General features: G+C 39.2%; 1 protein-coding gene across 2 annotated transcripts in view; it reads left to right on the forward strand.

Moving 5' to 3' along the window:
* KLHL8 (kelch like family member 8) overlaps positions 1-19,007 on the forward strand; it is a 34,654-nt gene extending 15,647 nt beyond the window's left edge. The window contains exons 3-10 of one of the 2 annotated variants that reach the window (XM_036454860.2): positions 1,955-2,503; positions 3,522-3,708; positions 6,811-6,954; positions 10,143-10,254; positions 14,477-14,645; positions 14,884-15,043; positions 17,321-17,522; positions 18,176-19,007. In XM_036454860.2, the coding sequence (XP_036310753.1) occupies positions 1,955-2,503; positions 3,522-3,708; positions 6,811-6,954; positions 10,143-10,254; positions 14,477-14,645; positions 14,884-15,043; positions 17,321-17,522; positions 18,176-18,299 (1,647 nt within the window). In that variant the 3' untranslated portion in view covers positions 18,300-19,007. The remainder of the gene's footprint in view (positions 1-1,954; positions 2,504-3,521; positions 3,709-6,810; positions 6,955-10,142; positions 10,255-14,476; positions 14,646-14,883; positions 15,044-17,320; positions 17,523-18,175) is intronic. The other variant, XM_036454993.2, reaches the window with a different exon arrangement.
* The last annotated feature ends 1,064 nt before the right edge of the window (positions 19,008-20,071 follow it).

The following is a 20,071-nucleotide window of genomic DNA, read 5'->3' on the forward strand; positions in this document are numbered from 1 at the left end:
CCATTTCAAGCATAGTACTGAAGGCAGAAATCATAAAGAAAAGATTGATTTAATTATATAAAAATATATGAGGGGAATAAAATTTACAAGTATACTATAAAAGATGAAAGTTTAAAGTATATATAAAACAAATGATTAACACTCTAAATGTATGAGTTCTTACAAATGAATAAGAAAAACATCATAGAAAAAAGTTCGTAGAAGAAATACAACTATTGTAGTAGATTTAAAAATGGATAATTTAGCAGAATGTATCCAAATTTCATATTTATTCTTTGAAGCAGCATTTCTAGAATTTATCTGCAGGAAATAATAGGGAAGATGGACAAAGATTAAATTACAGCAAAGTTCATTACTATGTCATTTGTAATGGCAAACTATTGCAAGCAATCTAATCTTTAAATAATTGATGTGGTAAGATTTCAGAGTTTTTATTTTATATAAAATTAATGTAATTATGAATTACTTTAATAATTCATAAAGTTAAGTCATACTAAATACTACTAAATACTGATTTATTTACTCTGTGCTTCAATTTCCTCACTGATAAATTGTGGATAATAATAGTATATAATCAACTAAGTCAGTTAATATATGAAAAGTACTTAAAATGGTGCCTGACTTGATGACTTTAGTTAATAATATATATATTTGAAAGTTGCTAAGGTCTTCAAACTTATAAGGGAAGAAAGAATGTAATTATGTGACAATCATTTCATAATACATATATCAAGTCATTATATTTTAAACTTACACAGTGTTATTTTTCATTGTTTACTGAATATGCATTATATATACATAGATACATATATAAAAGATAAGTGGCTAATTTGGAAGAAGAAAATTACCTGATTTTAAGAAATTGGCCTAGATTAAAAGTTAAGTGACCACAGGGAAAGGTCAATGGGAGAAAACGAGAGATATGTAAAACTTTCAACAATAAATAATCTGTATATCCTATTATAATAAAGAGCTAATATGCTAATTAGTCCGAACAGCAGAACAACCATCTAGATGACCTTCCAGATGAAGCCAGGGCTGCAGGGGCTGGCTTAGGTGGCTGGGGCTGTAAGAGCCAAGCTCTTTGCATGAATTTCATGTATTGGGCCTCTAGTATATTTATTAAAGGCTAATATGCTAAGTGTCCCTCTGCCTGTTCAACCAATAGCTATGACACACACTGACCACCAGGAGGCAGACACTCAACGTAGGAGCTGCTGAGCTGCAGTGACTTTGCAGCAACATGACGCACCCTGAAACCAGAGAGGAGGGAGCCTGATTTCTTGCAGGCTGCACGATTCCTCCTTCGGCCGTGGGTTATGTTGTTGCTGGGGCACTGTTGGTCTGAATCTGGTTTACTGCACACTTGCATTTGTGTTGGGGGGAAAAAGGAGAGATATGTAAAACTTTCAACAGTAAATAATCGATATATCCTATATAATAAAGAGCTAATATGCTAATTAGACCAAACAGCAACTTTGCAGAGTGCCCTCTGTCACTCCGGGACCCCTTGGGATGTCAGAGATCTGGATTCAGCCTGTTCCCCGCAGGCCTGCCTAAGGCACCCAACTGCCTGAGGCACTCTGTTCACTCCACAGATGCCCTTCAGCGTCACCCCTGGTGCAGCTGGCTGGCCAGGGAGGGACTGCGGGAGGGACAGGGTGTGTCCAGCCATTCTCACCCAGTCCCGCCCTACTGGCCACCTTCTAATATTAATTTCCTTTCAATGTGCATGAATCAGTGCTCATAGTTATAAATAAACAAATAAATAAGTAAATAAATAATAAAATGCAAACTCAAAGAAAAAAGAAAGAAAGTGACCAAAGCATTACGTTGTTAAAACAAATGCACTAAATTTGTCTGGCGTTATTGTCCCCGCTGTAGCATGAGCTTGATGCTGATCTAAAACCAGCTGTGTTACTCAACTGAGTCCCATTTTGTTTGTTTGGAACAGGTTGGCTCCAAGTTAATCTCTTGTCACAAACTGGTTTTGGCTTGCGTTATTCCCTACTTCAGAGCCATGTTTCTCTCCGAAATGGCTGAAGCCAAGCAGACAGTGATTGAGATTAGAGACTTTGATGGCGATGCAATAGAAGACCTGGTCAAGTTTGTCTATTCTTCACGGCTCACCCTGACTGTTGACAACGTCCAGCCTCTCTTATACGCAGCCTGTATTCTGCAGGTGGAACTGGTGGCGAGAGCTTGCTGTGAATACATGAAGTTACATTTTCATCCCTCCAACTGCCTGGCGGTAAGAGCCTTTGCAGAAAGTCACAATCGAATAGACTTAATGGACATGGCGGACCAGTATGCCTGTGAGCACTTCGCCGAAGTGGTGGAGTGTGAAGACTTTGTAAGCGTGTCACCCCAGCATCTCCATAAGCTTTTGTCCTCCAGCGATCTGCATATTGAGAATGAAAAACAGGTCTACAATGCAGCCATCAAGTGGCTCCTTGCCAATCCTCAGCATCATTCCAAATGGCTGGATGAAACGCTTGCCCAGGTAGGGACTGAAATAAGATTATGTATAGAAATGAACAATATGGAAGCAGATCAACATGTTTCATTTGTCATGAAAGATGTAAACTATCACTTGATGTAAAACAGTGTGAAAATGGATTTGACTCTTAACTTCCCTATTATACTGTCTAACAGTAAATCTGAATTTGTTACATTTGATTTAGAAATAGTCTCTGCATATAGATTTGTTCTGGAAAGAATTACAAGATATCACTTCCCATTTTCTTCCTTCATCACAGTTTTACTTTCTAAATCTCAGAAATGTTTCTCTATTTTAGTCATTTATTTTTACTGTCAACAGGGGTTACTTAGGAAGATAAATAAATAGGTGTTTCAATTACTTTGAAGATAAGTTTGTCAAGAAAAATAAAAAGTTTCATTATCTTGCAGCTATATCTTTGTGTGTGTGTGTGTGTGTGTGTGTGTGAATGTGAATGCATGCTTTAAACTCAAAATTGTATTGCCTGGTTTGATAATGCTTTTATTCCACTGGAAAATCAATTCTTCTTGTAAAGGGGAAAAGTGAATGCCTCTCCAAAAAGAGGGGATGCTTCCTTGAGTTAGTGTGTAATCCTCTAAGGTCATTGATTTGAAGAAAACACCTATTTGTTTCAGATCCGAATGTTTGTGTGTTCAGTCTTAGCTTTAAGACAAAATAACCAAGCACAGCAGTTTTGCTTTGATTGTGCCTTTTCTTCAGCAGCAAAGGGGCCTTCTCATTATGACAGTACCATTTTGGGAGAAATTTGAATGAATATTATTGAGTGAATATTATTAGTCTACTTAAATCTGTACTTAAAAGGGGATGATAGCATCTAGCATATAATCTGGTTTCATTAGTGTAGACCGGTACTGGAAGTTGCTTTAGAACGAGGCCCATTGTACTTTAAGTCTTCGTGACATAAATGAGTTTTAAAGGGGTAATGTGCTTCAGTGAAAAGGGAGAGTGAGCCATCCAGTTACAACTTAAATCTTATATCCATAACTATTCGTGCTCTTAGGTTCGTTTGCCGCTGTTGCCAGTGGATTTCCTTATGGGTGTTGTGGCAAAAGAACAAATTGTCAAGCAAAACCTAAAATGTAGAGATTTATTGGATGAAGCAAGAAACTACCACCTTCACTTGAGTAGCAGAGCAATACCTGACTTTGAATACTCTATTCGGACGACACCAAGGAAGCATACTGCTGGTAATTAAATTACTTGTTTATCAACTCTGCTGGAAGGATCTTTGTTGTATTTGAGGGTTGGGTATATATTGTATGCCCAGACTTGATTGTAAGATGATTAGTATCTGATTGCCTTAGAATAATAACTCACACATAAGGTTACTTATGAATTCTTACTGTACATGATTCAGATAGTTTTACCAATATGCCAGTTTTTTAAAAAGCCATTACATGATACACTATACAAATGTTGTGTTATAGAATTGTACAGCTGAAACCTATATAATTTTATTAACCAGTGTCACCCTAATAAATGCAATGAAAAAAAAATAAATAAAACCCTAGCTGGTTAGGGACGGGGGAGGGAGGGAAGAAGGGAGGGAGGGAGGGAGGGATTGAGAGAGGGGGGGGAACATCTATGTGAGAGAGATACATCAATTGGTTGTCTCCTGTATGCACCAGGACCGAGGTTGAACCTGCAACCCACATATGTGCCCTTCACTGGGAGTCAAACCCTCAACCCTTGGGTGCATGGGTAGACACTAATCACTGAGCACACCAGCAAGGCCTGAGCAGATTTCTTAATCTCTGAAAGCCTCGATTTATTTATAAACAATTTGACTGTATGATTTGTAAAGTCACTTCCAACTTTAAATTTCTAACACTTAAGATACTGAATTAGTTGGAAAAGAGCTCAAGCAGTTCTGATCATACATTTATGTAATCATTCAGCAAACATTTATTCAGTGCCTACCACGTGCTGGGTTCCAGGTTGAGCATTAGAAATGCTGAGAGTACTTGCAGTCTGATGGAAGGAAATAGACATGTAAATAAGTAAATGTAAAGTATTACAAATACTTTGATACAATTGTAAGGCTTAGTGGGAAGCACAAAGAAAAGAGTGGTAATTTTTACCTTGCAAGAATCAGAAAAGGTTTCATAAAAAACTAAACCTCAGGCCGGGACCGGTTTGGCTCAATGGATAGAGCGTCGGCTTGGGGACTGAAGGGTCCTGGGTTCGATTCCGGTCAAGGGCATGTACCTCGGTTGCGGGCATATCCCCAGTAGGGGGTGTGCAAGAGGCAGCTGGTCGATGACTCCCTCTCATCGATGTTTCTAACTCTCTATCTCTCTCCCTTCCTCTCTGTACAAAATCAGTAAAATATATTAAAAAAAAAAAAAAAGTAAACCTCAGGCTCAGCTTTTAATAATAAACAGATGTTTTTCTGGGTGCCAGTTAGGGAAGGGGGTATTCTGTTTTTACTGAATGCCTAGTATAAGCCAGGCACTATGCTAGTCCTTCTTGGTGTATAAATACTTAGCACACTGTCTTAACCTGACTTAGCTTCTGGTGACAGATGTCGGCATAATAGATCACTTCAAGGATAAGCACAACTACATGCATGTTGCAGGAGCTTGAAATTTTAAGAGAAAGAGAGGGAGAAGATCGGTTAGCACTGCATGCCTTTGTGCTGTGCTAAGGCTCGATCTCGTAGGGAAGTTTCTCTGAGTGTGAGGGAAGTGGTGGCCCTTAGACCAAGAGTGTCAGCATTCCCTTGGCAACTTGTTTGAAATACAGTCTTGGACCTTCCACAAGCCTACTGAATCAGAAACTCCATGGTCAGTGTTTTATGCCTTTGGGGTGATTCTGGACCACACTACAATTTCAGTTTCTTGTTAATTGTGGTAAATATGGAAGTAAGCATACCACGTTTTATTGCACTTTGCTGACATTGCACTTTTTTTGGCAAAATAAAGTTGAGACCCTTTACCAGAAAAAAAAGATTATGACTTGCTGAAGGCTCAGATGATGGTTAGCGTTTTTTAGCAATAAAGTACTTTAAATTTAGTTGTGTACCATTTTTAGACATAATGCTATTGCATACTTTTAATAGACTATCTAATATAGTGTAAACAACATTTATATGTACTGGGAAAACAACAAAATTTGTGTGACTGGCTTTACTGTGATACTGGCTTTATTGCAGAAGTAGACAGGCAGTATCTCGCAGGTATGCCTGTATGACATTAAAACTGCTATTTTTAAATGTACAATTTAGTGAGTGGCATTGCTAACATTTGCAAGACACTACTTATGTAGGTAATGAAAATTTGTGGAAAGAACTTTTAATAAGATTGCTGTGTTGACGGTCTAAAAGCAAAAAAGACTACTAAGTCCTAGGAGAGGACAGGTTTTTGCAGAAGTTGGGTAATCATAGCTGACGAGGGCCTGCACGAAGGCAGTGGCATTGGAAATAGAGGGAGAGGAAGGACACCTTGGGAAAGGAAGAGGGTTAGGTAAGAGAGGAAGCCAGATCCTTTTGAACAGGCTGGGTTTGGGTGCCCATAGGACATCAAGTGGACATATGACTTAGAAATATAGATTGGAAGGCATTATCATACTAGATGGAATTTAAAATAAAGGAATACACTTTATGCATGAGCACAAAGTATGTGAGAAGTAGGCTAAGGATATAACATGGAAAACATAGGAAAGAAATGATGAGACACAAAAGGAGACTATGATATTAGGAAAACCAAGAGAGTTTCTCAAAAAACAGTGGTCAGTGTTGGCAGTTGTGTTCAGTAAGGAATTAGCAAGAGTTCACTGGATCTTGCGATGACCTTAGCAAGAGCAATTTTACATAGTGGGTGAGGATCTAAACTAGGGGTGTCGAACTCAATCAGAGAAGGGGCCAAAATCTAAAATCCAGCCTAAATCGCGGGCCGAATGGTTTACTGAACAGTCATAAACTGTCACTGTGATGGAAACGCAGCGGAGTGCAGTGATGACAGCGCGGTGCAGGCCACATTGCAAGGCCTGGCGGGACGGATTTGGCCCGCAGGCCTTGTGTTTGACACATGTGGTCTAAACCATACTGTAATGGGATGTTGGGAAGTGGGGGTAGCTAATGTATCCTATTCTTTGAGAAATTCAAATGAGGAAAAACCAAAAAAGAAAATTAGGTTTCTAGTAACGTTAGAAATAAACTGCTACCCAAAATAACTCACTTTCTTTGCCATTAATCAAAATTTTAACTTCCTAAATATTTTTTCCATACTAATTTTTTTTTAAATTAGGGAACCATGATTTTGACCTCTATTTTGTGGTTTTACCTTTAGGTGTGCTGTTTTGTGTGGGGGGCCGAGGTGGCTCTGGTGACCCTTTTCGCAGTATTGAATGCTATTCTATCAGCAAAAACAGTTGGTTCTTTGGACCAGAAATGAATAGTCGAAGGCGACATGTGGGTGTGATCTCTGTGGAAGGTGGGTTCATTATTGTCTTAAATCACATCGCATGATCTTAAATGCTCTTTTAAACTATTTGAACTTTGACAATTCTTTCTATAAGAAAATTGCTAAATGATAAATGTTTTAATATATTTGGATGGTGAGTATTTACTTGCTTTATGCCCATTGATGCTCAGTGTACAATCTCTTGCATGTAGTTGCTTTACAGGAGAATGAGTATCTGAGAGAAAGGGGGTTAAAATGAACTATTGTGAATTATATTTGCAAAAGAAACTAAAAAAAAAAATGTTTATTGAACCCAAATAATAAACACATACTAGCTTTTTTTCTATACCCATCTAATTATAATTGAAATTATATTTTTTTACTGATTACTGAAAATGATTAATTGCAGAAAACATGGATACATTGTTAGACTTTTAAAAAATAATTTTTATTCTGATTATAAGCATGTAAATATTTTTTAGAAAACATGAAAAAATTTTAATAAGAATCATCTGTAACCCAAACATCCCAAAACTGTCACAGTAAACATTTTTATATATAATCTTCCCAATTTTTTGGGTACTTTTATTTCATTTAGTAAAAGTTTGATCATATTGTATTGTTTTATATTTTCTTTATGTAACATAAGAACATTTTTCTAAATAAACCTTTATTGTTCATATTATTACAGATGTTCCTCATTTTTTTCCCCCCTCCATTGCTCCCCTCCACCAGGTTCCCACCCCACCCTCTGCCCTTTCCCCACCCCCCATTGTTCTTATCCATAGGTGCACAGTTTTTGTTCAGGCTCTTCCCGCACCCCCCTCTCCCCTTTTCCCCGAGAATCGTCAGTCCACTCCCCTTCCATACCTCTGATTCTATTATATTCACCAGTTAATATTGTTCATCCGATTTTTTAAATTCCCTTGGTTTTTAAATTCACTTGTTTTTAGTTACGTATTTGTTGTTCATAATTTTTATCTTTATTTTCTTTCTCTTCCGAAAGAACCCCCTTCAGCAATTCATATAATTCTGGTTTGGTGGAGATGAACTCCTATAGTTTTTTTTTTTATTAGTGAAGCTCTTTATCTGGCCTTCGATTCTGAGTGATAGCTTTGCTGGGTAGAGTATTTTTGGCTGTAGGTTCTTACTATTCATCACCTTGAATATTTCTTGCCATTCCCGTCTGGCCTGCATAGTTTCTGTTGAGAAATCAGCTGACAATCGTTTGGGTGCTCCTTTATATATATTTTTTCTTTCTTTTTCTTCTTTTTTTATTACTGAGTTTTTACAGAGAGGAAGAGAGAGAGGGATAGAAAGCTAGAAACATTGATGAGAGAGAGACATCGATCAGCTGCCTCTTGCACACCCCCTACTGGGGATGTGCCCGCAACCAAGATACATGCCCTAGACCGGAATTGAACCCAGGACCCTTCAGTCTGCAGGCCAATGCTCTATCCACCGAGCCAAACTGGTTTCTGCATGGGTGCTCCTTTATAGGTAACTACCTGCTTTGTTCTTGCTGCTTTTAATATTCTCTCTTTGTCTTTTGTTCTTGGAATTTTAATTATGATGTGTCTTGGTGTGGTCCTCTTTGGATTCCTTTTGTTTGGAGTTCTGTGCGCTTCCTGGACTTGTAAGTCTATTTCTTTCACCAGGTGGGGGAAGTTTTCTGTCACTATTTCTTTCAGTATGTTTTCGGTATCTTGCTCTCTCTCATCTTCTGGGACCCCCATAATTCTGATGTTGGTTCGCTTGAAGTTGTCCCAGAAGTTTCTTACATTGTCTTCAACTTTCTGGATTCTCTTGTCTTCTTGCTTCTGCAGAGGAGTGTCTTCTGGCTCTTTATGTTCCAAATCTTTGACTTGATTCTTACGATCTTCCATTCTGTTTTTAGGACTCTGTATAATATTTTTTATTTCAGACAATGTATTTTTTATTTCTTGTTGATGCTTTATTATTTCTAGTTGATCCCTTTTCATATCCTCATAGGTCTCATTTATTTTATCGGCCTTTTCTAGGAAATTCTTGAAAAACCTTATAAGCGTGGTTTTGAACTCTATATCCAGTTGCTTTTTGTCCTCCATTTCTTTTGTTTGTGATCTGTTTCCTTGTCTTGGCATTTTTGCAGCTTCCCTGAGTTGGTAGCCTTAAAAGTCTGTGTTCAGCTTGGATGGGGCGGAGTTTCAGGGTGGAGCCTACAGCCTTGGCTTCCGTCAGCCCCACCCTATGAGGCTCCTGAGTCTTAGTGTTCCTCAGTGTCCTTTGGTACTTGCTGCAAGCACCTCTGAGAGTGAGGTGCCCTCGAGTTTCGCCTGCTACCAAACAGTGTAGGCTCTCCCCCAGTGAGCCCGGAACTGGGGTTCAGTTCAGTTGGAAGTGGGGTTGGAAGTGAGGTTCAGAGCAGTCTGGAGCTTTTGCCTCCTTCCCGCTAGTGCAATCCAGTGGCACAGTCAACAGTCCATTCTCTGTGCGCAATGTGCATGCTTCCAGGACTTCCTTTCACCGCTCCCCTGAGGTTCCACCTTACAGCTTAGGCTCCCTCTGTATGAGCCTGGGTCCCCAGAGTCTGGCCTAAACTGGGGTTCAGTGCTGTTGGATCTGGGGTTCAGCACAGTCTGGAGCTTTTATCTCCTTCCTGCTAGGGAACGCCAACCAGGCACTCAGCCTCCCCCTTCTCTTCGGCTCCGTCCTCTCCACGCAACCTGTCTCTGTACCTTAGGCTTTTACAGCTCCTCTGATTTTCCTTCTGGTTTTCTCTCTCCTTCTCATTGTAGAATTTCCAGTCAGTCGACTTTCCTGTAGTTCTGGGTAATGTCCATTTTGTATTTTAGTTGTATTTTATTGAAATTGTTGTGTGAGGCTGCAGTTAGGTGTTTACCTATGCCGCCATCTTGGATTCTCTCTAAATCTCCCCTAAGAACATTTCCCCCCCCCCCCTTTACAAAACATTTTTTAACAGCATGATTTCATCTACTCAGTAATAAAAAGTTGGGAAACCTGAGGGACAGTGTTTGAGCATTTAGATCACTTCATGTGGAACAGCACATTCCAGGCATTTTATTAAGTGGAAGCTCACATTTATTTCCGCTTCACTACAAAGGTGACGTTGATCGTCATGCAGAACAAAAGAATACTTGTGGAGAATTATTATTCTCTTCTATTTATATGTTGATTATACCTGTAAATAACTATGAAAACACTCATCTGCATGGCAGGTAAAGTGTATGCCGTGGGTGGACATGATGGAAATGAGCACTTGGGTAGCATGGAGATGTTCGACCCTCTGCACAACAAGTGGCTGATGAAGGCATCGATGAACACAAAGAGGTAGGTCAGCACCGTTGGTTGTCACAACTTGGGTTGGGGGCAGGGAGGTTGGGGGAGAGGCCGCCAGCATCTTGTTGCTTTTTACCAAAACAAGCAATTTTAAGTTAAATTGCACATGGGATACATTGCCAACTAACTTTCTATTATGTATCAATTTAATATGAAGTGTTTTTAACTGAATATGTTTCATGTGTTACAAGTATAAAAGATTAGATGGAACTGTGAAAGAGTTATTTTTAAAAGAGATTTTTAGCCTTCTTTTTCTCAGGAGGAGAAAGAATCCTAGGGAAGAAAGCTGACCTTAAAATAATGCTGTTATCTCCCACTTGTCTACAAGTGACATTTTAATACTTTAATAGGGTTTGATTTATGCTATGTGCTAACTACAAATAATATTTAAATTGTGGTGCTTTAATTAAAATAAGGAAGTTGGCTAGTTTTTAGCCAAGAACTGAGTAGAACTTCTCCAGCACAGTGGTTGGCAAACTGCGGCTCACAAGCCATGGTTTGCCGCTCTGTTGACTAATGAGTTTTCCGACCACTGGGTAAGGTATTACCCTTACCCAGAAGTTTTGACTTCAGGTTAAAGACATTAGTACAGCCGAAACCGGTTTGGGTCAGTGGATAGAGCTTCGGACTGAAGGGTCCCAGGTTCGATTCTGGTCAAGGGCATGTACATTGGTTGCGGGCACATCCCCGGCAGAGGGTGTGTAGGAGGCAGCTAGTCGATGTTTCTCTCTCATCGATGTTTCTAGCTCTCTATCCCTCTATCTTCCTCTCTATAAAAAAAAATCATTAAAAAATATATTTTTTAAAAAGACATTAGTACATAATTAAAATGTTTTTTAAGTGTTTTTCCCTAAGGCAGTGATCGGCAAACTCATTAGTCAACAGAGCGGCTCCACTGCTCTAGCATAATAGCAGTTGAATTTTTTTAATCTTTTAAAATATGCCCTGAGCACTTTACAATAGCTATCCAACTGTAAAAATAATAGAACTGCAGTTATTTTGTCATACTATTTGTTAGCAATTTGTATTCTTCAAAATCATTTTTTCAGTGTGCATTTCAGGATCATATGCACATAAAATATCTGGGTTTCTTTACTTTTCCGCTCTTCCTTCCACTAACATGGACACTGGTATTGGTTTAACCTATGGTTTTATTGAAACTCCTCATTTTTACAGAGCATCTCTAGGGGTTGATTTATCTATTCAACAAACACCAGTTAAGTGACCATTGAAGACATACCAAGCGCTGAAGATGACAGCAGTAAATAAGACAGCCAAATGCCCCACTTCCATAGAGCTTACACTCTAGAAGGGAAAATACAAATGAAGACATGATTAAGGGTAGTAGTAATGTGAGCACAGGGGAAGTAAAGGGTGTGGAGTGTGGGAAGATCTTAACGAAGTCCCATTTAACCTAAGATCTGAAGAGATAGAATAATTTAGCCTTGTTAAGTGGTGGTAGATGGAAAGAGATGAAGAATCTTTGAAAATCCAGAGGTGAAGTAGAGAAAGAGCATAAAAGGCGTCAAGTATGGGTGAGAGAGCAAAGGGATAGTGTCAAGAAATAAGGCTGAAAACTGGTTTGGCTCAGTGAATAGAGCGTCGGTCTGCGGACTGGAAGGTCCCAGGTTCGGTTCTGGTCAGGGGCATGTACATTGGTTGCGGGCACATCCATGGTGTGGGGTGTGCAAGAGGCAGCTGGTCGATGTCTCTCTTCCATCGATGTTTCTTGCTCTCTAGCTCTCTCCTCTCCCTTCCTCTCTGTAAAAAATCAATAAAATGTATTTAAAAAAAAAAAAAGGCTAAAACAGTAGGCAAAGAAGGGGCCTTTCAGGTTTGCCAAGATTTACTTATCTAGTGGGTTTTGAAATACACACGCATGCTCGCACACATGCATGAGCGATTTTTAATAGCAAGGGGACAAAATCAGATTTCTCATTTCTAAAATCCCCTTCTCATATGAAATTGAGAAGGAATTTGAGAAGGACCAGAGTGAAGGTGAAAATAGTCTGAGAGACCAAAAGGATTGTTGTAATATTTCAGCCAAGAAGTAATGGTGGCTTGGACTTAAGTAGTAGAAGGTGGAATAGAGGAAAGAAGACATTTCAGAAGTATACTGTCAACAAGATTTAATGATGAATTAGGCTTGGGAGCTAGAAAGAAAACTAAGGCAGAGGCAAGGACGGTTCCTGGCTTAAGCATCTGATAGGTATAGTGATGTGCTTTTCTGCATTAGACACAACAAGACAGTGAACAGAATGAAATTTTTGTTTGTCTTGTGATAGGTCTGTTGGTTTTCAATTTCTGCGCTTCACAAACTTAGCTGTGCAAAACAGCACTCATTTATTGGCTCACAGTTCCAAGGGTCAGATATCCAGCAGGTTGGACTGGGTTTTCCACTTGGGGTCTTACGAGGCCAGAATCGAGATATAGGCGGGGCTAGGTTCTCACTTGAAGGCTCTGGGAGAAACGGCTCCCAAGGTCACTTGGTTATTGGTAGAATTCAGTTCCTGTGGTTGTAGGGCTCACTTCCTCATTTTTTCTGGCCATTGGCCTGGGCTTACTCTCAGCTCCTAGAGACCACTCTTGGGTGTTTTTATCCAGGTGTTCCCCTCTGTTGTCAAACAAGCAGTCGCATGCAGAATTGCCCTCATTCTTTAACTTTCTATCTTGTATTCTGCTCCCCACTGTATTTTATAAGCCACTGCTTTATACTCAAGGGAAAAGAGGTTAAAATGACAAAATGAATGACTACATTATTCTTAAGAATCCTTTCCTTCGATGCTCTTTTGGTAAACTTAGAGTTAGAAACTCAGTAGAATAGCTGCTCTCACCAGTAATATAGCACTACATATGGATCTGTCACTGTTCTTAGTGTTTGATGTACATTAACTTATACCAGCTGTTTCTACTCCTGTCTCAATTGGGGTACAGATGAAGAAGCAAGGTAGTAGAGATTTATAAGATACACTACATTATCCAAAGTACATACCAAGCCTGTGACATAATAGTTTTAGAGGTTGTTGCAATTGTTTTTAAAGAAGCTTGTGTAATCTTTTTAGTTTTTTTAAAATATATTTTTATTGATTTCAGAAAGGAAGGGAGAGAGAGAGAAACATCAATTATGAGAGATAATCATCAATCTGCTAGGGCAGTGGTCAGCGAGCTGCGGTTTGCCGCTCTGTTGACTAATGAGTTTGCCGGCCACTGTGCTAGGGGTTCGAGCCCATAACCAGGCATCTGCCCTGACCAGAGATCAATCCCATGACCTTTTGGTTCATGGGTTGATGCTCAACCACTGAGCTGCACTGGCCAGGCTATGCAATCTTCTTCTGGTCATCATTACTGTGAATTAGTTGTTATTTTTTTTTTTAATATATTTTTATTGATTTCAGAGACGGAGGGAGAGTAAGGGAGAGAGAGAGAGAGAGAGAGAGAGAGAGAGAGAGAGAGAGAGAGAGAGAGAGAGAGAGAGAGAGAGAGAGAGATAGAAATATCAACAATGAGAGAAAATCATCAACTGGCTGCTTTCTGCATACTCCCTACTAGGGATCGAGTCTGCAACATGAGCATGTGCCCCGACTGGAATCGAACCCTGATCTCCTGGTTCATAGGTCATTGCTCAATCACTGAGCCACACCTGCCAGGCTGCAGATTAGTTTTTAACATTGGCTAAGTCTCTTACTTTCCAAGAAGAGAAATAAATGCCCTACATAAGTAAAGCAATGTGATAAAAAGGATGTAATATAAACATTTTTTAAATGTGATATAATGAAACCCTACAGCAAAATGTGCTCTGCTGATTATAATAATTTAGAAATGACGTTGACTTCTTACCTCCACAGTAAACCATTTGCCAGTTCATCAACCTCTCAATGCAACTGTGTTTTACTTATTGAATGTTTTGGACTTCATTTGTAGTATTTTGTTGGGTTTTCACTTCATTATTTCATATGAGTTTTAAGTCATCCATGCAGGCTATGCATCATAAAGCTCCAGAGGGCACTGCTCACATGGACCTGCATGTTTCACAACCCCTAGCCATCTATTCAGAAGCTTCGATAAATCTAAATATAATTTGGGGGGGGGGGGCGGGAGACACACTGCAGTTTAACATGATGAATGACTTGTATTAGCACAATTTTTTTTTTTTTTGCTACCTATTTTCTCTAAACAAACCCAGAGACTAAAATGTGTTTTAATATCTTTGCAGGCGAGGGATTGCCTTAGCCTCCTTAGGAGGCCCAATTTATGCGATTGGAGGGTTGGATGACAACACTTGCTTCAACTACGTGGAGAGATATGACATAGAGTGTGACCAGTGGAGCACAGTGGCCCCGATGATCACTCCCCGGGGCGGCGTTGGCTCTGTGGCTCTCGTGGTAAGTCATATGGCGCTTTGCTCATTGGACTGCATGGCATCACATCCCTCACCAAATAAGGAACCATCTGGGATATTCACATCTCCAGTATGCACATATTGATTATACACCATATTATTTCATGAAATGCTGCTTTTTTTCAAGATTCTGATTTACCATTAGGATAATGTGTAAATCATTTAAAAAAAAAAACAAAAAAAAACTAATGTGACATCTTTTTTATTTTCTCTTTGCTTAGAACCATGTTTACGCAGTAGGTGGCAATGACGGAGTAGCCTCTCTGTCTAGTGTGGAGAGGTATGATCCGCATCTGGATAAGTGGATAGAACTTAAAGAGATGGGCCAACGAAGAGCAGGCAATGGAGTTAGTGATCTCCATGGTTGTTTATACGTTGTTGGTGAGTGGATAGTATTTCTCTGGTCTAATTTATTACAGGATATACAATAATCACACACACACACAGATATATATAAAAGCATAATATGCAAATCAATCAGACAGAGGAACAAACAGTCACTGTGACTTGCACTGACCACCAGGGGGCAGATGCTCAACACTGGAGCTGCCCCCAGCCCGCAGGCCCCATCACCCAATGGGGGCCTGCTGGCCAATCTCTCAGTCCTTCCCCCTGGCTGGCAGGCTCCGATCGCCCGATGGGATATGGGGGACTGGGGGGGGGGGGGGGGGGGTGGTGATGGTGGTTGTAGACTGCGCCAGGCCAAGGAAGGTTCAAGTGAGCAGGGCCCCGATCACCATGCCAGTCAGCCCACACACTGGGCGACCAGCGTCAGCAATGGAGGGCGGGGCCAGCTGCCAGCAGCCAGGGGAGTTGGGCTCTGAATGCAGGCCAGGCCTAGGGATCCTACCCATGCATGAATTTCATGAACCTGGCATCTAATAGTGTTATAAAACAACATAACTCAAATTATTCGCATTTAGGTTCAAGTGGAATCAGTCCTAAGGTTTATTTTTTAATTCTTAGAATTCACATTCATGCTTTTTTGTTTATATCTTCCTCATCATGTTTAAAACTTCTAGCTCCATATTTTTATTAATAGTAGCAAGTATATCTAAAGTAAGGGATTACATTTAAATAAGATATATATTTTTTCATTTAAGGACACAAATTGAATGAATATGCTTTGCAAAAATCTTTAAAGATCTAAGACATATTCTTTCATCCCAAGGAAATTATGGTGACTATTTTAAGCAAACCAATGGGTATTTCATATGCATAATAGGTATTGGCATCTTTTTATTGCTTTTTGACTTACTGAATTGAAGAGTTGAAAGGAACCATAGGACCATGCTTTCTCAAACTTTAATATGCATATGAATAGTATAGAGATTTGGTTAAACTGCCCAGATTCTATTTCTAACAGTTCCCAAGTGATAACTGATGCTACTTCTGGTCTACTCCCTTCTAATACTAAGGTTTTAAAGGACTAAGAGATGAGAGTAATAATGCCTTTCTTTTAGAATTGTTTTAAGAATTGGAGGCAATATATGTTCAGCATCTCAAACTGCATCTGGTACTTTGTAGTTACCCAATAAATAGGTGGCTATATTAGACTCAGTAATCCCTTCCTCTACAAAGGAAGGAAAGAGTTCAGAGAGCTAGTCACTGCCTATGGCATTGCATCCTCTTTGCCTCTGCTTTGAAATTTTTCTTTTTAAAAAAAAGAATATCTTGATTGATTTTAGAGCGGAAAGAAGAGGGGGAGAGAGGTAGAAATATCAATGATGAGAGCAAATAATTGATCTGCCTCCTGCAGGCCCCCCTCCTAGGGATGGAGCCCGAAACCAAGGCATGTGTCCTCACTAGGAATCAAACCCAGGACCTCTTGGTCCAAGGGTCAGTGCTCAATCCACTGTGGTTCACCAGCCGGATGAGACACCTTTATTTTTAAAGGAAAGAGCACTGTTAAAATAACAGTCTTTGTCTAACCCTCAGCAACATTATAAGTAATATTGTCAGAATGATGTGTAGCAAACATGTCAAACTCAGAAGCTGACATGGGCTAAATAAATGAAGCATGTGGCCCGTGGGCTGTGAGTTTGGAATGCTTGACCTAGAGCATGTAGCATGAAGATGTGTTTTTGGCAAAAACTGATAATAATTCAGTCATAGTTTACCATCTCTAATTACTATGGCAATTATGGTATTAAGGGAAGTAGCTGGAAAACTTTAACTTATATCTAAGTGAGTCAAATGACTTAGTATAGTTTATTCTCTTCTTAAGCCCTGTTACTATCCAAAATATAAGGCACACATGTACACGCAGAGGGAATCCGGTGCTGTCTTGCTTGCCCCTAGGAAGCTAAGGGAAAATTATATAAATGTCTGTGTTGTATTTTTTTGTTTGCTTGGTTTTTTTGTGTGTGTTTTTTTTTCTTTTATGTTATCTGCTTAGATACAGGAACTCTCGTTTTTCCTACTTTAAGATTTTTAACCCTAGTATTAAGATAAAATATTATTTCATTTATCATGAAATCTAGAAAGTATGTGTAACAGAAGTTGGGAGTAGTGATAGGTTTTGAGATGATTTTTTCCCGATTTTCTCCACTTTCTAAAATGTTTTTTAAAAGATTTGGTTTGCAGAAGCTATTGAATGAAGACTTAGCAGTTAATTTCTATGAAGTATAATGCTTTTACTCTGTTTTCTTCATGTAGGTGGTTTTGATGATAATTCTCCTCTGAGTTCAGTTGAGCGGTACGACCCTCGAAGCAACACGTGGGATTATGTAGCAGCACTTACCACTCCCAGGGGTGGAGTGGGGATCGCAACCGTCATGGGCAGAATCTTTGCAGTTGGTGGTCATAATGGCAACGCTTACTTAAATACAGTAGAAGCATTTGATCCAGTGCTGAATAGGTAACTTTGTTTTCTCTACCCTTTATTGGAATCTTCCAGTAACTATTGCCTCATGGTGCTAAAATTCTGCGAGATGGCATTAACATAAAACATTTAGGATATCTTGTCTTCCTTAGGAAGCTTGGTGTCTTCCAAAACCAGTCCCACAATAGGCAGTTTTGAATAAAATAAATCATGCTTTGTTCTAAGATAATATTCTTTGGCCCTAGCTGGTTTGGCTCAATGCATAGAGCATTGGCCTGCGGACTAAAGGATCCCAGGTTCAATTCTGGTCAAGGGCGCATGCCCAGGTTGTGGGCTTTGTCCCCAGGGGTGGGAGGGGAGGCATGCAAGAGGCAGCCAATCAATGATTCTGTCTCATCATTGATGTTTTTATCTCTCGCTCCCTCTTTCTTCCTCTCTGAAATCAATAAAAAATATTTTAAAAAAAATAACATTCTTTTATAAGTACAACCAATGGGCACAAGACACTGGGGAGATGGGATGAGGGCATGTGACAGGGTAAGGGAGGCTGGGGGAAGGTCTATGGGGGGAAAAAGGAGATATATGTACTACTATATGTAATATTTTAAACAATAAAATAAAATTTTAAAAAATTGTATCATTAGAAATAAAAAATAATAATAGTAATATTCTTTCTCCTCTCATTTCAGGTGGGAGCTTGTTGGATCTGTGTCTCACTGCAGAGCTGGAGCAGGTGTAGCTGTGTGTGCCTGTTTAACCAGCCAAATTCGAGATGTAGGTCATGGATCCAACAATGTGGTTGACTGCATGTGATTCGAGTCCCAGCCACCAACAATTTCATCATATCTGAGAGTCAGGAAAGATGACCAGGATTTTGTATGATCCTCTTTGAACAATTTTAACTACTACTAGAGTCTTGCTGAAATGTGAACTGTTGTATTGTGACAAAGTGCAACTTTTGGAATAGTAGCTAAAGAATTATTAGTAATAAAGTTAAATTTGATACTTCCCACTTTATAGCAAATAATTGAGTAGGGAAGAAAGACATTCTAACCTGAAACCATACCTTCTCTGAAAAATGTTTAAAGTAGTGCCAAACGTTGAAATTCCTATTTTAAAAAGTGTGGACAAATCAAAATGTAGGAGTCGTTTTCTGAGTGTTTTGTTTTGTTTTGTTTGTTTTTTGCCTAAAGGTATTAACCTTAGGCAGTGGGCTTTTCCTAGAGGGCAGATTGGGCTCTGTCCATCGACACCAGGACATCAGGACATGGAAGAGCAGTTCTGCTTGGTGCTCATGAATTTATGTCTTGCTTTTTTCTGGGTGTTGTTTTCTCAAAATTTTTTTGAATACTTATAGAAGTAGAAACAAATGTTTGATCTCTCTGCATGCCACTTGGCTCAAAGCGTATAGGAGTATTATAAGATCTTAATTTCAGTTTGAGTTGTTAGGACACCAAAGACCTAGCTGAACTGATTCCATCTGAACAAATGTACACTTTTATTTTTTCAGCTCATACAAAAGCAAAATAATTTCTTCATAATAAGCAAAAAATTGAACCAGAGTACATACTAGAGGAAGGCTTTCGAATTGATGTTATTATTCTAGTGCCCAGAAATTACACCTTAAGAGAGCCTGAGAATATGTTCAACACTCTTTTTATTTTATTTTATTTTTATTTAATCATTTGATTTTGTCCTTTCTATTTTGCTATTTGCCACCATCCTTGTGTTTGTAACTGTACAGAATCTGGATTAATTTATTATCAGAAAATGAGTTCATTTTTACATACATCCTATTATAGAACTGTAGTTTACTCATTAGTTCAAGTCCATCATTACCAATAAAAGATATTGTTGGTAAAAACAGAGAAAGATTGAAACTACATTTTTTTTCCTGTTTTATTTAATCCCCTTTGGTATATTTATTTAATTGGAAATATTTCTGTACATTAATTTGAGGCCAGAATATTCTTACACCTACTAATTAACATGTCTTCATGGTTTAAACCAGAATTGTGAAAATGGCCTATTTGTTATATGTATATATTTGTATAAATATTTATGAGGAATATTTTTTATTTGAATGCTGTTCGGTACATCCCTTCTAGGCGCTCCTAAAGCTATGCCTTAGGATTCAGTATAAGTCACTGCTGATCAGTCATCTGGTTCACAGGAAGCAGGGCAGTAAGAACCCTAGCTCCATCTAGCCAGCCCTGAAGCTCATTGCCTGGTAGCGCTAGTGGTCCTCATTAAACGGCATCCTGGCCCCAGCTGGTTAGAATGTCCACCTGCGGACTGAAGGGTCATGGTTCAATTCCTGGTCAAGGGCACATACCTGGGTTTTGGGTTTGCTCCAACCCTGGTTGATGTGTCTCTTTCACCCTGAAGCTTCTCTCCCTCTTCCTCTCCCCATCCCATCCTTTTCACTCTCTGAAAACTCAGTGGGAAAGAATGTCTTCTGGTTAAGATTTAAAAAAATAATAATAAAAAATGGCAACCTGGGCTTGTCAGTGCAGTAAATCAAAAAGCCACATTACAATGCCATTGCCTATTGGGTGTAATGGATGCCCCCACTCCCCACCTCA

This window comes from Pipistrellus kuhlii, unplaced genomic scaffold (genome assembly GCF_014108245.1).
Source record: "Pipistrellus kuhlii isolate mPipKuh1 unplaced genomic scaffold, mPipKuh1.p scaffold_m20_p_1, whole genome shotgun sequence".
Lineage (NCBI taxonomy): Eukaryota > Metazoa > Chordata > Mammalia > Chiroptera > Vespertilionidae > Pipistrellus > Pipistrellus kuhlii.